The following is a 24,322-nucleotide window of genomic DNA, read 5'->3' as shown; positions in this document are numbered from 1 at the left end:
CACTGAACATACACTTGACCCTTCCGAGGAAGCTGGGCGCCTTTTTTGATTCTTTTTGTGCTGGTTGGAGTTTGTTTTGTGGAATAACACTCCATCGGGACAGTTGTGGATGAATCTGCTCATTCTTTGTGCTTATGCCGAGTTTGTTTCGTGGAGTATTTTTTGCAGGACATTGAAATGATTAGGTCATCTCCTGCACTCATGAGCAGCCGGCTCACTGAACATTCCACTGTCTGAGGAAACTGAACGGCTTTATTTATTTATTTGTATTTATTTATTTATTATTACTATTTTTTTTTAAATGTGTGTGTGTGTGCTGGTTCCGCTAGTAGCTGGAATTTGTTTGTGGAGGAACACACCTTCGAGACAGTTTTGTGAATTAATCTACACAGTTGTTGCGGGGACTCTCATAGGCATGCATGGACTGTTTGAGTTTAGAGGGATGGACACCGGTTGGCACTGTCGTGCGCGGGGCGCACGTTTTTCTTTTTTCTGTTTGTTTGGTTCTGGGGGAAGTTCGGGGTCTGACTGTGGCACTAATGTTGGAATGTGGTCTTTATAATTTTATTTTTGACACACAATACATTTTTTCTAATATGTCAAAATGTCAAATGTTAATATGCGTGGATTATCTCTCTCCATGTGGAATGTGAATGGGTTGAGGCACCCCATAAAGAGAAGGAAGGTTATTTCTCTTATTTAACGTAAGAAATATGATATAGTGTTTCTTCAAGAAACGCATCTTTCCCCGCAGGAAGCTGAAAAATTTTGGAAGATATGGGGTGGACATGTTTTCTTTAGTGCTGGCTCAAGTAAGAGCAGGGGAGTCATTACACTGATAAGTAAACATCTACAATTCAAATCTCTCAAACAGAGTAATGATAAATAATGAAGAGTCATTATTGTTTTAGCAGAAATTCAGGGGCAAAGGTTGATTTTGGCTAATATTTACACACCTAACGCTGATGATCAGGGCTTTTTTATAGATCTTGAAGGGATGTTGCAAGCCGCTGGCACTCCTCATGATATAATATTGGGAGGAGACTTTAATTTATTGATGGACTCAGTCCTTGATCATAGTGAAGCAAAAGTGTGCATATATATATATATATATATATATATATATATATATATATATCTCTCTCTAAGTCCCTCATTTCATCTGTTGTTAATTGCTCAATTGGAAACATCTTAGTCTCAGATCACACACTGGTGAGTTTAGAGTTGTTGCCAGATGGAGAAAAAGAAATCATATAGTTTAATCATATAGTTTGTACAGTACTTTAATGTACAAAATCCTGATTTCCAACAAATGTTAAAGGCTGAAATCAATGTTTATATGGAGACCAATTGGTCCTCAGTATCCTCTGTGGGCGTGGCTTAGGAGGCACTTAAGGTGGTTCTTAGGGGTCGGATCATACAGTATGCCTCATTCATCAAAAAATCCAAAGCACGAGAACTCGTGGAGTTGGAAGAGAATATTAAAAGTAGTGAGAGAGAAATGAAGTGCCGAATGTCATCTGATAACCTCAGAGAATTGACTCGATTGAAATACAGATATAATACTATTTTGTTGTGGAAGGTGGAGTTTTGGTTATTTAGGGCAAGACTCAATATTGAGTCAGTGGACAAAGCAGGGAAGCTTTTGGCTAGGTAAATGAAGCAGAGAGAGTCTTTTTCTACCATTCCCTCAGTGAAATCTGCTGGTGGTGATATTTTTTACCTCGGCCATTGATATTAATAATGCTTTTAAAGAATTCTATCTTAGTCTTTATAGTTCCACGTCTTCGTCTGGTGGAAGATATTAGAAACTTTGTGGAACCATTAGATCTCCCTAAACTGATGACTGAGGAAAAAAATTCTCTTGATTCTGAGATAAGCTTGGAGGAGCTTGACGAGGTAATTAAGGCCCTGCCTACAGGCAAGGCTCCGGGGCCAGATGGCTTTGCCACTGATTTCTTTTAGATCTTATGCTACAGAACTGGCTCCACTTTTGTTAGAAGTTTATATGGAATCATTAAAGAATGGAAAGCTACCACCAACCATGACACAAGCCCGGATCAGTCCGATTCTTAAAAAGGACAAAGATCCAAGTGAGTGTAAGAGTTACCATCCAATTTCCCCGATCCAGCTAGACGTTAAAATTTTGTCAAAAATGTTGGCTAACCGATTAAGTAAAGTTATGACATTTCTTATGCATACAGATCAGGTGGGGTTTATTCGGGGCCACAGCTCTTCTGATAACATTAGGCGTTTCATAAATATCATGTGGTCATTGGCAAATGATCAGACTCCGATCACTGCCATCTTACTTGACGCTGAAAAGGCGTTTGATATGGCAGAATGGAATTATCTTTTTATGATTTTGGAAATAATGTTATTGAATGGATTAACTTACTTTATAAACACCCAGTAGTGGTGGTACAAACAAATGGATTCATTTCAGATTATTTTACTCTGAATAGGGCACCCAGCAGGGTTGCCCTCTTTCCCCTTTATTGTTCTGTCTTGCCCTGGAACCATTAGCTGACGCGATAAGAAAGGAGGATAATTTTCCAGCGGTGGTGGCGGGAGGTGTGGTGCATAAGCTTTTGCTTTACGCAGATTATATTTTATTATTAGTCTCTAACCCCACTAGATCTATACCTTGTCTCCACAGGATTATTAGTTCCTTCTCTAAATTCTCAGATTACAGAGTCAACTGGTCTAAATCCGAAGCTTTGGCTTTGACAGCGTACTGCCCAGTAACGGCTTTTCAGCCGGGCACCTTCCAGTGGCCCAAACAGGGCATTAAGTATTTGGGCATTTTATTCCCAGCTAATTTGTGTGATTTAGTTAAGTAGGTGGGCTTCATTATATTTATCTATGATTGGGAAGGTTAATGTTATTAAAATTAATTGTATTCCAAAATACCTGCTACAATTTCTCCCGGTAGATGTCCCCCTCTCTTATTTCAAACAATTTGATAGCATAGCGAAGTCCTTTATTTGGAACGGTAAGCGTCCCAGATTACATTTCAATAAGTTACATAGGCAGATTGACAAAGGTGGGCTAGGCCTACCCAAGATTTTGTTTTATTATTATGCATTCAGTCTCAGACATTTGGCTCATTGGCTGCTTCCACCTGAGAGAGCCCCTCCCTCATTTCGTATTGAACAGGAAGTCCTTGCCCCAATTTCGCCATTGCAAAGCCTTTCTATCAAACTAACCGGAGAAGTTAAGTCACACCCCGTTATCTCGCATTTGCATGTGGTTTGGACAAAAGTGTCCAGAGTGTTTAATTTGGACATTTATTTAAATGTTGCCTCGAGCATATGGCTGAACCCTAAATTACATATTAATAAGTCCCCTTTCTGTTGGTCAGAGTGGATTGGGAGGGGGGTTACTACACTCGGTGATCTATATGAGAGTGGAGTGCTGAGATCTTTTGAAAATTTGGTTAAACATTTTAAGATTCCTAGATCCCAGTTCTTTAGGTATTTACAGCTGCGCCACCTGTTCTGTACTATTTTTGGGAGTAGTATACACCCCCTTAAGGCAGCAGATACTCTGGAAGTGGTGATTACTGCTTTTGGAAAAGGTCACGAGGCATCGGTTTATTACTCCCTGTTAATTCAGAGTCTGGGGGACGGAGCTTCGTTTTCTCTCAAGAGATTATGGGAGAAAGATTTAAACTTGGTACTGGAGGAGGGAGTGTGGGCTAGGATTCTAAAAAGCATCAAGTCTACATCAAGAGATGCAAGGGTCCATCTGATGCAATTTAAGATTTTGCATCGATTCTACTGGACCCCCTCTAGATTGTATAGGTTGGGTCTTAAAGACACACCCACCTGCTGGCAGTGCGAATCAGAATACGGGGACACAAAACATGTATTTTGGGGATGTGTAAAGATTGAAGAATTTTGGTTGGGAGTTCAGAACTTTATGTGTGAGGTATTGAACTCTGAACTTTCATTTAGCCCCAGACTCTGTATCCTGGGTGATGGGACAACACTTAATATTGGGGACAGATATTTAAAAAGTTGGGTCCTAGCCAGAGTCATGATTGGTCGGAAAATCATCCTCAGGGGATGGAAGTTGGCTGGGGCACCCTCATTTAGGGAGTGGCGCGGGGACATGGGCGAAGTGACGGCATTTGAGATGTTTTTTAGAAGGCTGGGGAAATGGGATTTGTTTGTCAGGAAGTGGGGGGGGGTTATTTGGCTTTTTTGGAGGGTTCTCAGGGAGGGGCTATGGAGGGGGATTTGTAGTTTAGTTGGGTATGTGTTTTATTGATGTTGTTTGAATGTATATCTTGTTTTTATTTTTTTTGATGATCTAGTTGTTGGTGACCACAGTAGTGCGTGTTTGTGTCGGGTGGGGGGTGGGAATGTTCGGGAGGAGGGGGTTTAATGTGAATAATTGATTCCGTTTTTTATGATTTGTTTGTACGTTTTATGTTTGGAATCAATAAAATTGTTAATAACAACAACCAAAAAAATAAAAAATAGAGTTGAAAGGATAATGGTGAAAAAGTGCAGTGACTGGGCATAGGCTGCATTTATAATAGGTACAAAGGCTTCAGAAACTAACTAAACAAACAAACAAATAAATAAATAAATAATAATAATAATAAAAACAGTGATTCCAAGGAGAAGGACATCAAGATCTTTTATGTCAGAGCAAGCATCTTTAATCTATTTAAAATGCTGAGAGAGCCTTGACTGGATGAAAATCTCGATGCAAAAAATATATTTTGGAGTCTGTTTCAATAAGGTGATAGTGGAGAATTGTAAAACAAGCATGAAGATGGATGAAAAGAGAGAAGAACAGATAAAGAACTGAAAAGACAGAGGTAAATCTGATTCTCAAGATGATTTGGAACACATGATTAAGACTAAACTAGTTTATTTGGGGTTTTTAAAACCCTTAAAGAGCTGTAGACAACTACATAAATAAGGAACATACGTGTGTGCATATGTAACCCAGATAGCAAGGTGACATTGATGCAATGTTGATTTTTTGTCCAAACCATCATTTTGGTTGAGAATGAAATTTCAATGTTTAAAGTTGGATCAACATTGAAATTTCGATGAAAGCCAACAGCACACATGGGTGGTGACAGTGACACTGAACTAACATTGATTTGTGGTTGATGACCATGAGATCATGTGTGCTTCTCAGTGCTCTAATTGATGTTACCTCATTAGTGAGAAAACACAGGTGCATCCTACACAGAAGTCTTACCAAGATACAAAGGTGATGTTGATACAATGTTGATTTTTCAGTTTAGTTGTGATTGAAATTTCAATGTTAAATGTATATTAGATCAACACTGAAATTTTGATGTAAGCTAACAGCACACATGGGTGGTAACAGTGACACTGAACTAACATTGATTTGTAGTTGATGACCACAAGATCATGTGTGCTTCTCAATACTCTACACACAGGTGCATTCTTTACTGAAGTTTTATTAGTTGAACCAACTGATGCACTCACACAAATTCTCTGGCATGATTTCAAACAATGGTGTTCATATTTTTTTCTCCCTTTGTTTTATTGGTTGTAAAATATTTAGGGATGTCAAAGAATTCTGGATCATTAACATCATGCTGGTCTTAACATCATGAGACACATGGCCATTTGCATAATTTATTGCATGACCAATGCCAATATACACTAAACAGTCAATACTCCAATGAATTATTGCAGATGTCATAAATTGGTACTATGGTTGTGACATTATTGTATCATTCACACAAAAGACACCATTAATGAAGGGCCCAAGTTGTAGGAACAAAAGGTACTACCATGTGCACCAAACCAAGACTAACATTTAAAGGCTTCTCTCTCATTTGTGGCAATGAGTTGCAGCTGTTGATAGTGGGCTGGGCTTCAATTAGAGCAGAGACAACATGATTTTCTACATGGCTTTTTTTTTTGGGTGTCTTGGATTCTATTACTGACAGTTGTTAAATACATAAATTTTTAAAAGTGTGTAAATATTTCAATGAAACATTTCCACATAGGCCACTTAAAAAGTGCATCTTGTTTTATCAAGATTTATTAGGAATGCCTTCATTGAAAAAAGTTCAAACAACATTATGGCAGATCCTTTAAAGTACAGTAGTAATGCATTCTGTGTAAAATCATTAATGATTTACGTCACTCAGAATTAACACTTGAGAGAGCGAGAATATTCCATTTGACACACTACTTTGATTACATTTTTTTGATTCTGCAATTGCATAGCATGTGTATATAGTTAAATTCTTAAAATAAATAAGTTAAAAATTATACACATTTAAAGAAATAAAAAGCACCCCATGATGGAGTGGTTTTAAAAATACATTGAGTGTTGTTGAACGTGTGATCACCTGGGATCTGGAAAGGACCAACCTAGTGCTTCACATCTTTGGAGTTATATCAGGTAAGGAAAGGACTGAATTTGTATAACAATGTTTCAATGATGGATTGTGGCAAACTGATTATTAATGAATAGTTTTATAACAGTATGTTTATGCCCAGCATTGTGTGAATTACCGTAAAATACCAAAATAATGTGGTGACTAGGTGCTATTGCTAGGAGAAGTAGCCAACTTTAAGTGACTTTTCGTGTTGACATATATTTTTTATTTTCATAATTGTCTGTTGCCACAATGCACATTTTGGATGTTTTTCTTTTCTGACACCAATTCAGGTCAGGGAGCCTCTACTAACAAGATGAGTGGAATCAGGTGTGTTCAACAAGGGAGACGTCCAAAATGTGCAGGACTTTGGGTCCCTAGAACCGGACTAGCCTACAAGAGTCAAAAGTGAAAATACTGGACTTTACAAACTAAATTTCTATTCCATTCTGGTGAACTTAATCTTACTGTTTTTTTTCTTCTCTTTGTTCTATTCTGTTTTAGATGTCTTGATTCAGCAAATGGGTGGGAGCAGCTCTTCTGGTGCCTCCAGCAACAACCTTTTTATTTTTATTGTTATTAGTTTTAATAAGATAAATAAACTGTACAAACTATGTGAAAGGTGTTTTTTTGCCACATGTCTTTGATACTTCAGTGTCGTTTCAACACTAACACAGGATGCAAAAGTGATCACATTAATAGGTGATGTAGAATCAACATCAGATTGCTTCATGTTGATTCAATGAAGTAAATACTGATTTTTGGTTTAAATTTTCATGTAGTTTCAACAAAAGTAATGTTGAATCAACACTGCAGTGTAACGTTGATTCAATGAAAAAAAAAGTTAATGTCAACGTTGTTTCAACATTAACTGAGGGTGCAAAAGTGATCTTGAACCAACATCACCTTGTTAATTCAGGTTGACGTATCAATGTTGATTTGGCATCGTTTCACTGGTCACTTGCTATCTGGGAAGCATTCTGTGCTGCTCTATCACTGGACTCTCTCAGGTTTGCATAATTTCAGTTCTGCTTTGAACTGCAAATGACCCTCAATTTCAAGAGATTACAGCACAGCATATGAAGGTATTTTAAGCACTCTTTCCCTCGATCTATTCCCCATGTCCCACACGGCTTTCACTTAAGCACCAACCCTACAGAGCTCTTTCCTCAAACCCAGGTTAGAAAAGCATCTTTGAAGACAGAGGCCTCGCTTAGGGACTTGAGTTACGTCTGCTACAAACAACACACACAGCAGCTACTTCCCTTAGGGACTTGTTACTTACAGACTGAATACGTATGTGATCTCTGACATCTTCACTCTGCCTTGTTTTCATGAGGAAGCTGAGGGTTTTCAGACATACACAGTACATGGGAATGTATGAGACGTTTACATGCACTTAAGAAAACGGTTTATTCCAGGGTTTCTGCAGACAGCGGCATTCTGAAACGTCATGTAAACAAGAAAGCTGATTTCCTTACACCGAAAGGAAAGTGGTTTAACACACCTAGGATTCTCTTGGAGAACGCTGATTAATGTGGCCATGTAAAGCATAAGCGGCCTTCTGATGGGTGTTTGAAAAGTGTGCATGCGTGCGTGGAACAGACTGGGATAACCAACCTCAGGATGGAGCGCAACATGTCAACACAGCGGAAAGAATTCAATATTTCTGTAAGTACAGTGGGAAAATCACATACACTATACACATTTATACACACGAATGTAAAATAGCGACTGCCCTTTACGTTTGCAATTGGGGGAATCCCAGAGTTTTATGTAAGAGGGTGTGGAGGCGGGGGTGTGATCGAGCGCCAAGGGCAAGATAAGACACTGAACCGTCTTATGGCCTGGTTTTATTGGTTGGGCATTCGTGGGGATGTATGCAGGTGGTGTGCTGCATGTCGCAAATGTCAGTTGGTGAATCCACCGGCCACTCCAAAAGCGCCATTGCGCACTCTTCTGTTGATCGAGGCCCCTTTCGAAAGAACTGGGATGGACCTCGTCGGGCCATTAGAACGGATGGCACGGGGGCATTGCTTTGTATTAGTCTTGGTGGATTATGCAACGTGATACCCTGAAGCAGTGCCCCTGCGCAACATTTCAGCACGCAGTGTTGTGGAGGCACTCTTTAAAATTATCTCCTGATTTGGGATTCTGAAAGAGATCCTAACTGATCAGGGCACCTCGTTTATGTCACATACACTCCGCAAACTTTATGAACTATTGGGGATTAAGTCTATCTGCACCAGCGTTTACCATCCTCAGATGGATGGCCTGGTCTAACTATTTAATCAGACCCTTAAAAATATGGTTCAAAAGTTCGTACAGGAAGACATGCAAAATTGGGATATGTGGCTAGAACCCCTGTTATTTGCAGTATGGGAGGTCCTACAAAACTCCACAGGGTTTTCCCCCCTTTTAATTACTTTCGTCGGAACATCCAAAATGTTCTGAGGGACAATTGGGACGAGGGACCTTCAGAGAGTAAGAATGAAATTCAAAACGTTCTGGACCTGAAAGTAAAACTCCACACATTGAGGCAACTAACTCAGGGTAATTTGCTCCAGTGCCAGGAATGGCAGTCCCGGCTGTATGACGGGCACTCAGCTATGAGAATTCTCACAGGGAGATAAGGTCCTCGTGTTATTACCCACATCGAGCTCTAAATTATTAGCCAAGTGGCAAGGGCCCTTTGAGGTCACACGGCAAGTTGTGGAAGTCGACTATGAGGTAAGACGAACGGATAGAGACAGAGGACGGCAAATCTACCATCTGAATCTCATAAAATTGTGAAGAGAGGTGGTACCCATGGCTTTGGCGATGGTCATGCCAGAGAGGGCGAGTTAGGACTGAAGGTGGAATCGAAGACCGCTCATCAAACCACCCCGGTGCCCTGTGGAGACCACCTCTCGCCGTCCCAAGTCAATGAGGTTGCCAGGTTGCAAAAGGAGTTTTCTTATGTGTTTTTGCCTCTACCCGGTTGTACAAACCTCATAGAACACCACTTTGAAACGACTCTGGGAGTGGTGGTACGTTCCCTTTCGGTTACCGGAACACTTTCGGTTACCGGAAAAAATTGGTCCTTGAAGAAATCACGGCCATACTCGATATGGGGGTAACCAGTGATTGGGTCAGCCCCGTGGTTTTGGTACCAAAGGCAGAACGATTTTGTGTGGACTACAGAAAAATTAACACTGTGTCTAAATTCGACGCGTACCCCATGCCTCGCATTGACGAACTTCTTGATCAGTTAGGTGCGGCTCATTTTTATTTCACACTGGATTTAACAGCGAATCCGAGGAAGTGTGAAATTGGATGGGTGGAAGTACAGTATCTGAGTTTCCACTTGGGTCATGGACAAGTGCATCCCCACCTTGATAAGACAGCAGCTATTGCGGCTTGTTCGAGACCCAAGACCAAAATGGAGGTGAGCACTGCACTTGTAATAGGAAGGACTGTGGTACGAGTCCAGAAGAGAACATGAGTTGACACATTAGACAAAATTGTCATCAAAAGTGTCATAGAAGCACCACAAAATGATGTGGTTGCTTTGTGTATTTCATAGTGTATTTCTGTTAAAATACCTGGCTTAAACCTTAAAAGTCACATCTATTTGGGAAAACATTAAGCTCGCTTTTAGCACCACACAGTGGACATTCCACCTTGGAACCGCCCAATACATGTAATGAACCTGCAATTTGTAATTTGTAATCAAACTGTAATGTATACTGAACAAAAATATAAATGCAACATGCAACAATTTCAAAGATTTTACTGAGTAACAGTTCATTTAAGGAAATCAGTCAATTGAAATAAATTCATTAGGCCCTAATCTAATCTAATCAATACGTATGGAAAATTTCTGGGATCTTTTATTTCAGCTCATGAAACATGGGTCCAACACTTTACATGCGTTTATATTTTTGTTCAGTGTAATTTACAAAAATTTCACCACAGCACAAAAATTTCACCTCAGTCATTATTTTCATGAGATTAGGCTGTAAGAAAACATGCTAATCAACTGTACCACTCTTTGACCATTGATCATTAGAATGGTATAAAAAAAATGAAATAATAAAAATAAAAAAACTTCAAAATAACAGCATTTTTTATTTTTTTTGTTTAGTAGAAGACTTGATTTTGATTGATTTGTCATTTCCTGTGTGCTGAATCCTTATCCCTAAAGTGCAAGTAATAAACATACATACTGTAGATATTACTGCCTGTTTATTAGATTTACTGTGTAAGCTAATGACATAAATGGTCACATTCAGTAAACAAAGATGCAGTATAACATTATTAGTGAACAAATGGTCATATTGAATGTCACAGTTATGAGATGAGCTCAGTCTTTGCGAGTATGCACTGACAATAAGGCACAAAAATCAGTGAGAATAAGGATGCATAGGGTTTCAGAGTAGACCGATCCCTACCTGCTTTGGTTTAGCCCACTCAATGCCAGGCTTCAGAAATTCAGTAGCTTAAGCTAGAACCTCAGACTGAAAAGTGCGAGATCTCTGTAAAACGGTCTGCAAATGTGAAGCTTCTGCCAAAATTAGAGTTGACTGGAGTCTGCAAGTGTGACGCCAGCACTATCTGCTTCGACTTTTGCCTAAGTTATGTGGCTTGAATGTAGAGTATGAGAATTTGTGTGAGTCTGGCTGTGGAAAACAGGCGGGATGTTAAACCGCAGCCGAGTACTGAAATATTAACACAGCTGCATGTGCCTGACTCAGTCAGCTTCCCTTTGTAACTCAGTATTCATAATCATCATCAATAAATGATTGAATGCAGCTTTAAATAGCCCTTCCTTATCGTTCAAACAAGTATGCACTCACATTATTTATTTTGCCACTCTCTCTCCCATGTAGCTTACCTATTCAACATGGTCAAAGTAATTGAATTGACTGTAGATTCTCAAGTCTCTAAATGGTGAGATGAATGAGACAGCCAAATTTAAGAAGCAAAGTGATTGCACTAGAGAGCAACTTACCGAACTCTGTGTGCTTGATTGTGACTTAAAGGACTCCTACTGACATCTTTTTAATAAGGAGCTTTGATTCACTTAGCTGATCACACATACACAGAGCATCTTCTGGAGACTGGGGAGTATGATTACTGCAAAAGATAAGTGTTTAACCCTTCGTTGGTGTTGCACATCTTTCTGATTTCATTTTAAACCAATGGATCATATTGAATTTTGATTTTTGGGTGAACTATCCCTTTAATATCTAGCACGACTCAGCAGTAACAATAGGCCATTTCATTTACGAATTTGTGAACTTCCAAGTCTGGAGTGATTTTTTTTATGTTCACTAAATACTGTATATTTCACTGCCAGTGTAAGAAAACAGTCAACCTGAAACTAGAATCACATCGGTTTTGCCCATACATTAATGTTTGGAGAAAACATGAAATCATCAACCGTAAGGAGCAGCTCTGTAATACTGGTTATGTTTAGCCCCAGTCACCATTCATTATCATTGCATATTTTTTTCCATTAAATTAAAGTAAATGGTTACTGAAGCTGTCCTTTTGCCTTTTAAAGATCAACAGATGAAAGAAAAGCATATTGGTTTGAAACAACACAAGGATGAAAAAAATTATTACAGAATTTTCATTGTTAGATAAGCTGTCCCTTTCATTGAAACATTGTGCTCTATTTAACTTGACATTCTCAGCGCTTTTTTTTTTTTTTTTTTTTTTTTTTACTTTTGGGCTTTTTGCCTTTATTTATAGGACATCTGAGGGTTGAGAGTAGGGTTGAGAGAGGGGTAGCAGGATTGGGACATGACCCAAGTCAATCTCGAACCAGCTGACCTAAGCATTCTCAGCACATTTTCAAGAAACATACATAAAAGTAAAATCCTTTGAAGGGTTTTTTTAAGCTCAAATACATACATTCCTGACATATGATTGATATCAGATAACGGCTTTGTGTTAATCTGTGGCTCTGATGATACAAGCAGAACCCTAAACCCTGTCTCTTCATTGTGCTTCTATTGACAGCAACTGTTGGCAATATTTTTCTATCCAGCAAACCAAAACAAATTGCTCTTAGAAATACAATTATACACAGGCATTGTTGTCATCAATAATGGAGAGAGATCTATATGCTGGAGCAGCATGCTCTTTGCGCAAAAGGCCGTTATTTAATTTCTCTAACAATTGTATCTCTACCTTCAGCATAACAATGGCCTGGTGACATTAGGGAAACAAAAACAGTTGGCTCCCCAAGACAATGAAGCAAAATCACCACGTCGATTCCATGTTTCTTTCTGTAATTAATTTCACAAACAGAGATTAACAAAGCAGCCTAATTAGGCCTTTGGAGAGTTGCACACTTGGAGAGACACTGAAAACACCCATGCAGCACAGTAGCTCTACATGAAAACTTAATAGCATGGGTGTTAGTATATTACAGCTACATTGCCAATGCACTAATGCATGATTGCATAATGCTCAGAAGGAACCTCTTCCTGTATAAAATCACAAGCTTCTCTAGTTTAATCATGTTGGCTTGACAAAGTCCAACATTTCTAACACTAATTCCTCCTATCTTTCAAGCTACATCCACCAAACTTGGTACAGACAGACCTTCAGGCTGTTCCGACTTGGTGTGCTACTGTATGATTTTTCAAACTGATCAGACTTAAAAGGATAGTTCATCCAAAAATGAAATTTATCTAATTATTTACTCATCCTCATGATATCCCAGGTGTGTATGACTTTTTTTCTTCACCAGAACACATCTGAAGAAAAATAGAAAAATATCTTTGCTCAGTACGTCCTTAAAATGCAAGTGAATGGAGATTTCTCTTTTGAAGCTCCAAAAATCACAGACAGTCAGCATAAACGTCATCCACACGAAATCAGCTGTTAAATTAATGTCTTCTAAAGCGACATGATCAGTTTTAGTGCGAAAAAGATACATTTTTAAGTCCCTTTTTTAAATCTAAATCACGCTTCCGGTCAGCAGTGGTACACGCGCGTGACGTAATCGCATTGGCATTTGAAACGTGAGAACTGATGCATGTGCGTCATAGAAAGAGACGCACTGTTTACAAGTGAGGAGGAAGAACGCTGTACAGTAGCTTGGTTGGTTTTGGTTTAGATTTGTATTTATCTATTTCTTTACTCACGTTTTTGTGCTTATCCTGGATGTCTCAACCGAGTGGAAAACGTGAGATAACCTCTGTATTATGGCAACGCAAATATGTCACAAGAGAGACCACTTGGACTCTACCCTCTCGTGAAGTGTTGGATTATAGTTAAAAAGTACTAAAATATTTATCTTTTTTCACACGAAAAGTGATCGTATCACTTTAGAAGACATTAATTTAACCGCTGGAGTCGTATCGATGACGTTTATGCTAACTGTCTGTGATTTTTGGAGCTTCAAAAGAGAAATCTCCATTCACTTGCATTTTAAGGACTTACTGAGCTAAGATATTTTTCTCTTTTTCTGTGTTATAATAAAGAAAGATATGCACACCTGGGATATCATGAGGGTGAGTAAATAATAAGAGAATTTTCATTTTTGGGAGAACTATCCATTTATGGTTTCGCACAGCAGAAGATCAAAAATCAGACAAATCCCCTAAGTCTTACATCGACAAAATATTTAAGCAGGCTAACAGAATGTTTGTGAATTCAAACTAAAACTGAAAAAATAAAATTAAAATGTAAAAACCCACAAAAGGCTGTCGGTCTAAAACTCTGTCTACACCGAACATGAGCAGCATGTCGCATTACATCAAAAGCAATTGAACCCATTATAATCAGTGAGGCTGTCTACACTAGAAGCGTCCGTTGTGGCATGACTCGCGCCGACAGTAAACAGGTGTCCTGTTCCATTTTGTGCCGCACCCGCTGGCGCTACTAGACTCTACAGAATTGAATTTTACGTGGATGAAAATGGAAATTTGAGGGATAGACTTACAGTCTGTACAATGGCATGCACTGTATAAAGGTCCAAGATCACATCTTTTATGTACTGAATTTTTTTCTGATTAACAATTTTTTTATTGATTCACATATTGAACACAGAAAAAAAAAAACATATATACACAGAATCAAAAATTAACCCCCACTATCACCCCTCTCTATCCCCAACCCCACCCTGGCCCCCAACAACATCCCAGTGGTTGTACATGATCATAGACACACATCAAAAAATAAATAAAAAAATATAATAATCACACATCCAGCAACATCAGATATCTGCCCCATTTCTCCACAAACAAGTTCAATTTCCACAGTCTTCTAAATTACCCTTTTTCAAAGGCTGCCACCCTCCCCATCTCTGAGCACCACTCCTGAAATAACGGTGCTCCAGCCGACCTCCATCCCCTTAAAATTATCTGTCTGGCGATCATGACACTGGTTAGGACCCAACTCTTTATGTGTCTATTCTCAATATTGATGACCGCCCCATTGCCCAAAATACAGAGTCTGGGGCAAAATGAAACCCAAGTGACCAATACATCACACACAAAACTCTGAACCTTCAACCAAAACTCCTGGATCTTAACACCCCCCCAAAAGACATGGGTTATGTCTCCATCTTCTGATTGGCATTGTCAGCAGGTGGATGTGTCTTTAAGACCAAGCCTATACAATCTAGAGGGGGTCCAATAGAATCGATTTGAAATCTTGAATTGCATAAGGCGCACCCTTGTGTCTTTAGATGCAGACTTGACGTTTTTCAGAATCCTAGCCCACTCTCCCTCCTCCAATACCAAGTTTAAATCTTTCTCCCATAATCTCGAGAAGTTGAAGCTCTGTCCCCAAGATTCTGAATTAGCAGGGAGTAATACACTGATGCCTCATGACCTTTTCCAAAAGAAGTAATCACCACTCCCAGAGTGCCGCTTTAGGGGGGTGTATGATACTCCCAAAAATAGTAGCAAAAATATGTTACTCCCAAAAATAGCAGGTGGCACAGCTGTAAATATCTAAAGAACTAAGATCTGGGAATCCCAAAATGTTGAACCAAATTTTCAAAGGATCTCAACACTGCTCTCATATAGGTCATTGAGTGTAGTAACCCCCCTCAAAATCCACTCTGACCAGCAGAAAGGGGACTTATTAATACATAATTTGGGGTTCAGCCATAAGCTCGAGGCAACATTTAAATAAATGTCTGAATTAAACACTCTGGACACTTTTGTCCATACCGAGTGCAAATGCAAGATAACGGGGTGTAATTTAACTTCTCCGGTTAGTTTGATAGAAAGGCTTTGCAATGGCGAAATAGGGGCAAGAACTTCCTGTTCATCACAAAACCAGGGAGGGGCTCTCTCAGATGGAAGCGACCAATGAGCCAAATGTCTGAAACAGAACGCATATTAATAAAATAAAATCTTGGGTAGGCCTAGCCCACCTTTGTCAGTCGGCCTATGCAGCTTACTGAAATGTAATCTGGGACGTTTCCCATTCCAAATGAAGGACTTCAAAGAGAGGGGGACATCTATAGGGAGAGACAGTAGCAGTAGCAATTTTGGAATACAATTCATTTTAATGACATTAAAGGAATAGTTCACCCAAAAATGAAAATTTGCTGATAATGTACTCACCCTCAGGCCATCCAAGATGTATCTGAGTTTCTGTCTTCATCAAAACAGAATTTAAGATATTTAGGATTTCATTTCACAAGTAGATAACGCAACGGCATTGCTCTGAAATAAAGGATGGTTATTTACTGCAGTAATGTTTTTTTATTATTATTTGGAAATCAATTTTATTTTAAATTGTTTTGAAATTGTTTTGGACTGTTTTGGTTTGTGAACGGCACTTTGTCTGTGGTCTGTGAAAGTTTCTCTTGTGAACAATGACGCTTCCTGCCTCCTCCTCCATGTGACGCGTGACCTTACCAACGCGCTTACGTCATCCCTCTTATGAGCTCTCATCTCTCAGAGATGTACGGAAGTGAACATTTGTAGTTAAAAAGTATACAAGTATTGTTTTGTTTCTAAAAATAATCAATCGTTTGGGTTCAGAAGAAAGACTGGAGTCGTGTGGATTATTTTGATGCACCCTAAATATGTATTTTGGACCGTCAAAAAATGGAGGACATTCACTTGCATTGTTTAAAGGAGGAGGCCTGAAATTAAATCCTAAATATCTTAAATTCTATTTTGATGAAGACAGAAACTCAGATACATCTTGGATGGCCTGGGGGTGAGCAAATTATCAGCAAATTTTCATTTTTGGGTGAACTATTCCTTTAACCTTCCCAATCATCAATAAATGTAATGAGGCCTACCTGCCCACATCGCTCGAAAACCTTTTTATTAAAGGGTCAAAATTAATTCTAAATTAAACATAAATCACACAAATTTGCTGGGAATAAAATTCCCAAATACTTAATGCCCTGTTTGGGCTACTGAAAGGCACCCGGCTGAAAAGCCGTTATCGGGCAGTACACTGTCAGAGCCAAAGCTTCGGATTTAGACCAATTAACTCTGTATCCTAAGAACTTAGAAAAGGAATTAATAATTCTGTGGAGGCAAGGCATAGATCTAGAAGGGTCGGAGACGAATAATAAAATATAATCTGCGTAAAGCAGAAGCTTATGCGCCACACCTCCTGCATTCACCCCTGGAAAATCATCCTACTTGCTTATCGCGGCTGCTAAATGGTTCCAGTGCAAGACAGAACAATAATGGGGAAAGAGGGCAACCCTGCCGGGTGCCCCTATCCAGAGTAAAATAATCTGAAATTAATCCATTTGTTTGTACCGCCGCTATCAAGTGTCTATAAAGTAACTTAATCCATCCAATAAACGTACTCCCAAACCCGTACATTTCCAAAATCTTAAAAAGATAATCCCATTCTACCATATCAAACGCCTTTTTGGCGTCAAGTGAGATGGCAGCGACCGGAATCTGATCATTCGCCACTGACCACATGATATTGATGAAAAGCCTAAAATTATCAGAAGAGCTGAGGCCCCAAATAAACCCTACCTGATCTATATGCATAAGAGATGTCATAACTTAATCGATTAGCCAACATTTTTGACAATATTTTAACGTCTAGCTGGATCAGGGAAATTGGATGGTAACTCTAACACTCACTTGGATCTTTGTCCTTTTTAAGAATCAAACTGATCTGGGCTTGTGCCATGGTTGCCGGAATCTTTCCATTCTTTAATGATTCCATATAAACTTCTAGCAAAAGTGGAGCCAATTCTGTAGCATAAGATCTAAAAAACTCAGCGGCAAAGCCATCTGGCCCCGGAGACTTGCCTGTAGGCAAGGCCTTAATTACCTCGCCAAGTTCCTCCAAGGTTATCTCAGAATCAAGAGAATTTTTTCGCACAGCCGTCAGTTTAGGGAGTTCTAATGGCTCCACAATGTTTCTAATATCTTCATCAGTAGACGAAGATGTGGAACTATAGAGATCAAGATAGAATTCTTTAAAAGCATTATTAATATCAATGGCTGAGGTAAATATTTCACCACCAGCAGGTTTCACTGAGAGAATGTATTATTATATCATGAGGGGTGCCAGCGGCTTGCAACATCCCTTCAAGATCTATAAAAAAGCCCTGATCATCAGCGTTAGGTGCATAAATATCAGCCAAAATCAATCTCTGCCCCTGAATTTCTCCTAAAACAATAATGACTCTTCCTAATTTATCTTTAATCTGTTTGAGACATTTGAATTGTAGATGTTTACCTATCAGTGTAATGACTCCCCTGCTCTTACTTGAGCCAGCACTAAAGAAAACATGCCAACCCCATATCTTTCCAAATTTTTCAGCTTCCTGTGGGGAAAGATGCATTTCTTGAAGAAACACTATATCATATTTCTTTCATTTAAGAAAATAAATAACCTTCCTTCTTTTTATGGGGTGCTCCAACCCATTCACATTCCACGTGGAGAGAGAGACAATCCACTCATATTAACGTTTGACATTTTGACATATTAGGAAAAAATAGATTGTGTGTCAAAAACAAAATTATAAAGACCACATCCCAACATTAGAGCAACAATCAAACCCAGAACTTTCCCCAGAACCAGAAAAACAGAAAAAAGAACAACATGCGCATTAACCCCGTGCAAGACAGCGCCAACTGGTGTCCATCCCTCTAAACTCATACAGTCCGTGTACGCTTACAAGAGCCCCCGCGACAACTTTGCCATCCGAATGCTCAAGTCCGGTGTTTCTATACAAATTTGGTGAGACAGAATTACATAACAGAAGAAAATCTATAAAACAAACTCCAGCCAATAGGCAGAATAAACACAAAGAACGTGTAGATTCATCCACATAACTGTCCCAAAGGTGTGTTCTTCCACAAAACAAGCTTCAGCCGCTAGCAGAACCAGCACACACACACAAAAAGAAAAAAAGCCGTTCAGTTTCCTCAAGCAGTCAAACGAATGTTCAGTGAGCTGGCTGTTACAAGAGTGCATCAGATGACCTAATCACTCCAATGTCCTGCACAAAATACTCCACAAAACAAACTCCAGCCAATAGGAGGCATAAGCACAAAGAACCAGCACAAAAAGAAACAAAAAAGGCACCCAGTTTCCTCGGATAGTCAAGTGAATGTTCATTGAGTCAGGCCCACTCGGCTGAAACGTGAGCACCACACAAAGACTTACTCATTCCATTGACTTCATGAAGGACAATGCTTGTTGGGGACAAGTAAATACTTTGCAGCCATCCTTAGCATCTATTTTCAATTTGGCCAGGAACATCAGTGCAAAAGCGATCTTTCATTGATGTAAGAGTTTCTTGCATTCCTTGAATCGATCACGTTTCTTTCTTGTCGAATTCGCAAAGTCTGAGAACAAGAAAATGTTGTGGTTCTTCCAAGAAAGCCTTCCTTTACTCCTCGCCTAGATCTTTATCAGATGATCTCAGAAATTTGGCCAGAATTGATCGGGGCCTGTCAGCGGATCGCCGAGCCAGAACCCTGTGAGCTCACTCGATTTCCAGCTTATGGCCTATTATTTCGAGCAGACTTGGAAAGAGCCCATCCAGAAATTCCACCATATTCTGACCCTCTGCTCGCTCAGGAATTCCAACAATTCAGACGTTGTTTCACCGGTTACGATTCTCAAGGTTTTCCAACTTTTCCAAAACGTGTTCCTAGTCCGCCTTGGTCGCTAGCAGATTAGCAGCTAATTCCCTCTCCGATGACTCTAGATAATCAATCTGTTTCTCAACATCCGCCACTCTTGTAATCAACTTGTAACCAAATTTAGTCTCCATGGCAGTGATCGATCGCCGTATTACAGCAAGATCCTCCAAGTCAGCAACGACCTTCGTCAGCATTACCAACATGTTCGACAGTTGATGCTGAATCTCTTTCACCTCCCTGGCCAAATTGAGTCCCTGGTCCGAGGCTTGCTGCTCAGGGGCTTCAGCTTGAGCATGTAAGTGTCTTTTAATGTCTCCAGAGCCACAGGATTTTGAATTCTTTGACATATTGTCCTCCTAGAACAGTTATGGAACAGAGTATATCGAATCTCACCGGTTTATGTCATAAAAGGTATTAAAACTCGCAAAGTGCACAGAGCTAGTCGTTCACACATCTGATCCTCGTATGGCATTCGGAAAGATGTTTTTTTCAATGTTTTGCCAGCTTTTCAACGATCAACACCAACTGACCATTTTCATGATGACACATTTCTGCCTTATTTAGCAGCTTAAAATTAGCAAACTTTTATATTAAAACTTTTGTCATTATTTAATGTAAATTTATAACATTACACTGTTATATTACCCTGGCATTAATAATAATAAAATAAAAATAAAAACAGTTAACACTGCTGTGTTAGGGCTTCAAATACAGGTACTGAGGACGTGACGGTAAATTTGTCATCTTTTTTTCTCTTCTGACTGCCGTAATCCATCTCGCTCTCTCTTTTCCACTTTTGGAAAGTCATTGTAATGTAATACTGGATTTTTGTATTTTTCTGTTGTAGCAAATGTGAATGCAAAAATTACATTTTGTGATCTCCCATTTACCATCATAGAAGTTTGCCCCACTACAGTTTACTTCCACGTTACATACCTGGATATGTGAAAATTATCCATTTAAACGACAGCACAAACCATTGAACAGACTGCACTTCTATCCCTCACAGCATGGTTTTCTTTCCCATCAAAAATATGGCACTACTCTGACTAAGATCCATTAAGAACTACCAAACAATAATACTAAGAGAAACACACAAACACTGTACCTTAAAACCTCTGTTAAAAATATATATATATATATGGATTTCTTAAAAAAATAATATTACTTCTGTGTCAGTGAATGTTGTTATTTTTTTGTGCAAAACTCACACTAACATCCTGTTCCTGTTTCCCAGAGCATGAGGCCACGATGAGCTGTGCTCAGGCTGGACCAGAAGAGAACTCCGCTTATGCCAGTGCAAATACTAACACAAGCCTCAACAGCACCACCAGCGATGAGTTGGAGTGCAAAATCTGCTATCAGCGCTACAATACACACAGCCGCAAGCCCAAGATTTTGGATTGCCTGCACCGTGTGTGCGCCAGATGCCTCAACAAGATCCTGGACATAGGGGACGGCTCCAGCTGCATCAGCTGCCCTTTCTGCCGTCACGAGACTCAGGTCAGCGATTACGAAGTAGCCGGACTGCCCGATGACTCAAACATCATGTCCCGTCTGGCGCTGCGGGACAAGTCCTGGAGCTCTGACCACAGTAAGGAGGTGGTGCTGACGCCCAAAAGCCTGTCCTCCAATGAAAGCCCCTCCCACGACTCCTCCAACTGCCTGGTCATCACCATCATGGAGGTGCAACGGGACCAGCAGCGCTCACCTAGCCAAAATGCCAGTTCTGATTACTATGGTGACCACAGTTTGGACTCTGTCTCCGTGGCATCCAACAGCGCCGCGGTGGACCAGAACTTGGACACGCTGTCCAAGTTCTGTAATCACGTGCCGCGGGTCTTAGTGTGGCTGTTGGGCTTTTTTTACTTTGGTTCGCTGCCGCTGGGCATCTACTTGCTAGTGATCCAGAGAGTGACTCTGGGGATTGTGTGTGTGAGCCTGGTGCCATCCAGCCTCACAGTCTGTCTGGTCTATGGCTTCTGCCAGTGTCTTTGCCAGGGCATGTGCGATTGCTCCAACAGGGGGTGACTGTTATGAAAAAGGCCAGGCCCAGAGGAAAAAAACAAAACACAGGCTACTTCATCTCACCACACTGAGAGAAGATAAAAATAAGCTCTATACATCAGAATAGTCCCTGAATCTCTTTGCTGCAATTAAAATGCAATTTGTACCATCTAGCTTTGAAAGGATGTGTACAAGCAGCTTTGATAAGAGGATGGTCAGGCATTAAAAGCGGAAGGTCAGTTTGGAGGACACACTATTAGCTTAACATACCTTCAAGCACTGACATTCTGAAGTAAACAACTGACCTTAGAACAGCTTTCCCATGCAGATCAGATGATGATGCATGAGTGGGAGTTTATCAAAGCAGAGCAGAAGGTCTTCAAGCTTTATGTGTATAGCCATGCCGAGCAGGCGGGCCATTAAGAATAAAGTTTAACCATGGATAATTCTCATTGCTGTGAAATAAACTGTGTGCCCTGATTCTCTCTGCCACAAATGTAAGGCTCCATGAGCAGCACTGTTACAGTTTAAGACTGGCCCCGTCTGACTGGCTAAAGACTGTTAGGTATTACAAAGTATCAACTGGTAAAAGGGGCATCTAAATAAAATAAAGATTGTTGATGCTGTTGTTTGTCAATCTGTTTAACATGGCCATGCACAAAAGACACACCCATACTCTTTGGAGTGTGCCACAGTATTACACTGGAATTATAGGTAGACCAATATATCAGTTTTTACCGATTAATCTGTGCCAATATTTGCTTTTTGTAACTATGGGTTCTCTGCAAAAATCTATGATAACAGTTTTTGGTTTTTATTCCTCTGTGTTCCTCTGTGGCTGGTGCTGAATGATTCTACAGTTAGAAAGGCTTCGTTCTGCAGTATAACAGCGGCCGCTAGATTAAATAAAATCAGTCACATGGGGATTTGCATTATCTAAAACTTTCATCATTGACCATTTTTATCCACATTTTTATCCTCACTTCAATGCAAATTTTGTTATTTTGATTAGATAATCAAGTGTTCTAAATTGAAGCGAGGTCATGCAAAGAAAATTGTGACTATAGAAACGTGCCCGTGAGCACATTATGTATCCAACTCCATATTATGTGAATAATAATAAACCTTATTTCTCATTAAACCTCATCTGATGAACTATATATATAAAAAACTTTATCTGGTAAATTTATAGGCTACAAAATGCCTAATTTGGTAAATAACCTACTTAACTGCAGAGCACTGTAACTGAGCTAAGTCTCCGTCATTTCAAAATAAGAGTACCAAGTGTGTTTTGGGCTTTTTTATGCATAGTCTCATGCTATGACCCATATCGCCAAACCAATTCTATAAATCGATTTTAAAAACTATTGGCCAATTAATCTTGTCTCTGCCTTTTCCATCACCTTAGTTATGGGTATCTGCAAAATTCATCAGTCGACCTCTAATTATGAAAATTGTGACTGAAACCTTAAGGCAATAGGAGGAACTAGTACTATGGAGTTTTTCTTATACTGTAAATTATCTTTCTCCCCTCTCTCTTACTGACATCAGAAAGTGAAAATTTGAGATATGATGTAATGACACAATGAAATGGAAATGGTGTTCCATGCTTCCTGTGTGAGCTGACACGATGAAAACGCTCCAGGATTTCAATAATAGAGCACAAATAGTCCATATACCACTGCAGTCTGAGAGCTGCAGTGGCACACAGAGGAAAAAATATGTGCTATTGGACGTGATGAGTGCTAAATGTTATCTTAACTCAATGACACATGGCCTACAGCAAGGAGCATCTGAAGAGGGTGGGATGGGGCCTTTTTCTGCAGAATGATAATCTTACAGACATAACTAAGGTGATGTTCTCCTGGCTTTAAGAAAAATCTAATTGAAAATCTTACAATGTTAGTTTTTTAATGGACATTTGGATTGAAACCTTTTGCTCAGAGCCTTAACCCAAACCCTAAACTTTATTAAAATCTATGCCTTTAGAAGGTAACATTATACAACCACAGCAGCTCTATAATCCTTCATTCAATCCCACTTTTCTCCCTGCAAGTTCTTTACTGAGCCTTCACCTTGGGTTCATATGAGTGTCATTCATCACACTGAACTTGAGCAATAGACATACATTTTTAATTTTGCTAATGCTGTAAAGTCACATTTATTTCTATAGCCCTATCAAAACAAATGTTTACCAAAGTACTGTACAAAAATAAAATTGTTTAGATTACTTAAGCACTAAACAGTGCCATGAATTTGTATTAAATCAAACCATAAAAACTGAAACTAAGTTTTTTCCCCTGACCACCTAATAATTTTAGAGGAAATGTTAATGGGTAGCTGCGTTAATGTGATAATCCAAGTATAGTTCATGCAAATTTTGTTATATTTTTCAGTGTCTTTAACAACAATTTAATTGATCTCAGTCGTGAGAATGAATTTCTGTGCAGGCTGCTTCAAATCCCACCTCTTAATCATCCTTCGTAACACTCCCTAAATATAATTTAACAATCAGATGAGGATGGCTGAACATGTAGGCCTAATCTAAAAACAGCCCTCATCACCATCAAATTCCATTTAGGACTGTATTTATACACACTATCAAATATTCAACATCTTTTTTTTCTGCCGTTTCAGGCAAATGTGCTGCATAAATTTTAATGACCCATGAATAATTTACCCACTTTATTCTCTCCTCCTGTGGGAACTTTCTCTTCCCTTCTTTCCACAGACTTGTTCCCTCTCACCATTTTTTCTTTCTTCCAACACCTCAACTTCCTGGTAATTCCACCATCCATCCGATTATCTGTCTCTTGTTCCTCATGAA

The 24,322-nt window shown here is 39.4% G+C and overlaps 2 protein-coding genes across 9 annotated transcripts in view; one reads left to right on the top strand and one right to left on the bottom strand.

Moving 5' to 3' along the window:
- Positions 1-22,116, top strand: part of LOC127445873 (E3 ubiquitin-protein ligase RNF182-like) — a 28,929-nt gene extending 6,813 nt beyond the window's left edge. The window contains exons 2-3 of one of the 2 annotated variants that reach the window (XR_007898061.1): positions 6,682-6,796; positions 6,893-7,000. Coding sequence is in view for 1 of the 2 variants with exons in the window: in XM_051706319.1 (XP_051562279.1) it covers positions 20,740-21,519 (780 nt within the window). In the remaining variant the exon portion in view is untranslated. Of the gene's footprint in view, positions 1-6,681; positions 6,797-6,892; positions 7,001-20,725 lie in introns of those variants that run through there. The other variant, XM_051706319.1, reaches the window with a different exon arrangement.
- Positions 1-24,322, bottom strand: part of cep89 (centrosomal protein 89) — a 130,190-nt gene that overhangs the window by 35,856 nt on the left and 70,012 nt on the right. The window lies entirely within an intron of this gene.

This window comes from Myxocyprinus asiaticus, chromosome 1 (genome assembly GCF_019703515.2).
Source record: "Myxocyprinus asiaticus isolate MX2 ecotype Aquarium Trade chromosome 1, UBuf_Myxa_2, whole genome shotgun sequence".
NCBI lineage: Eukaryota > Metazoa > Chordata > Actinopteri > Cypriniformes > Catostomidae > Myxocyprinus > Myxocyprinus asiaticus.
The sequence above is the reverse complement of the archived record's forward strand: the minus strand, read 5'-3'. Positions and strand labels throughout refer to the sequence as shown.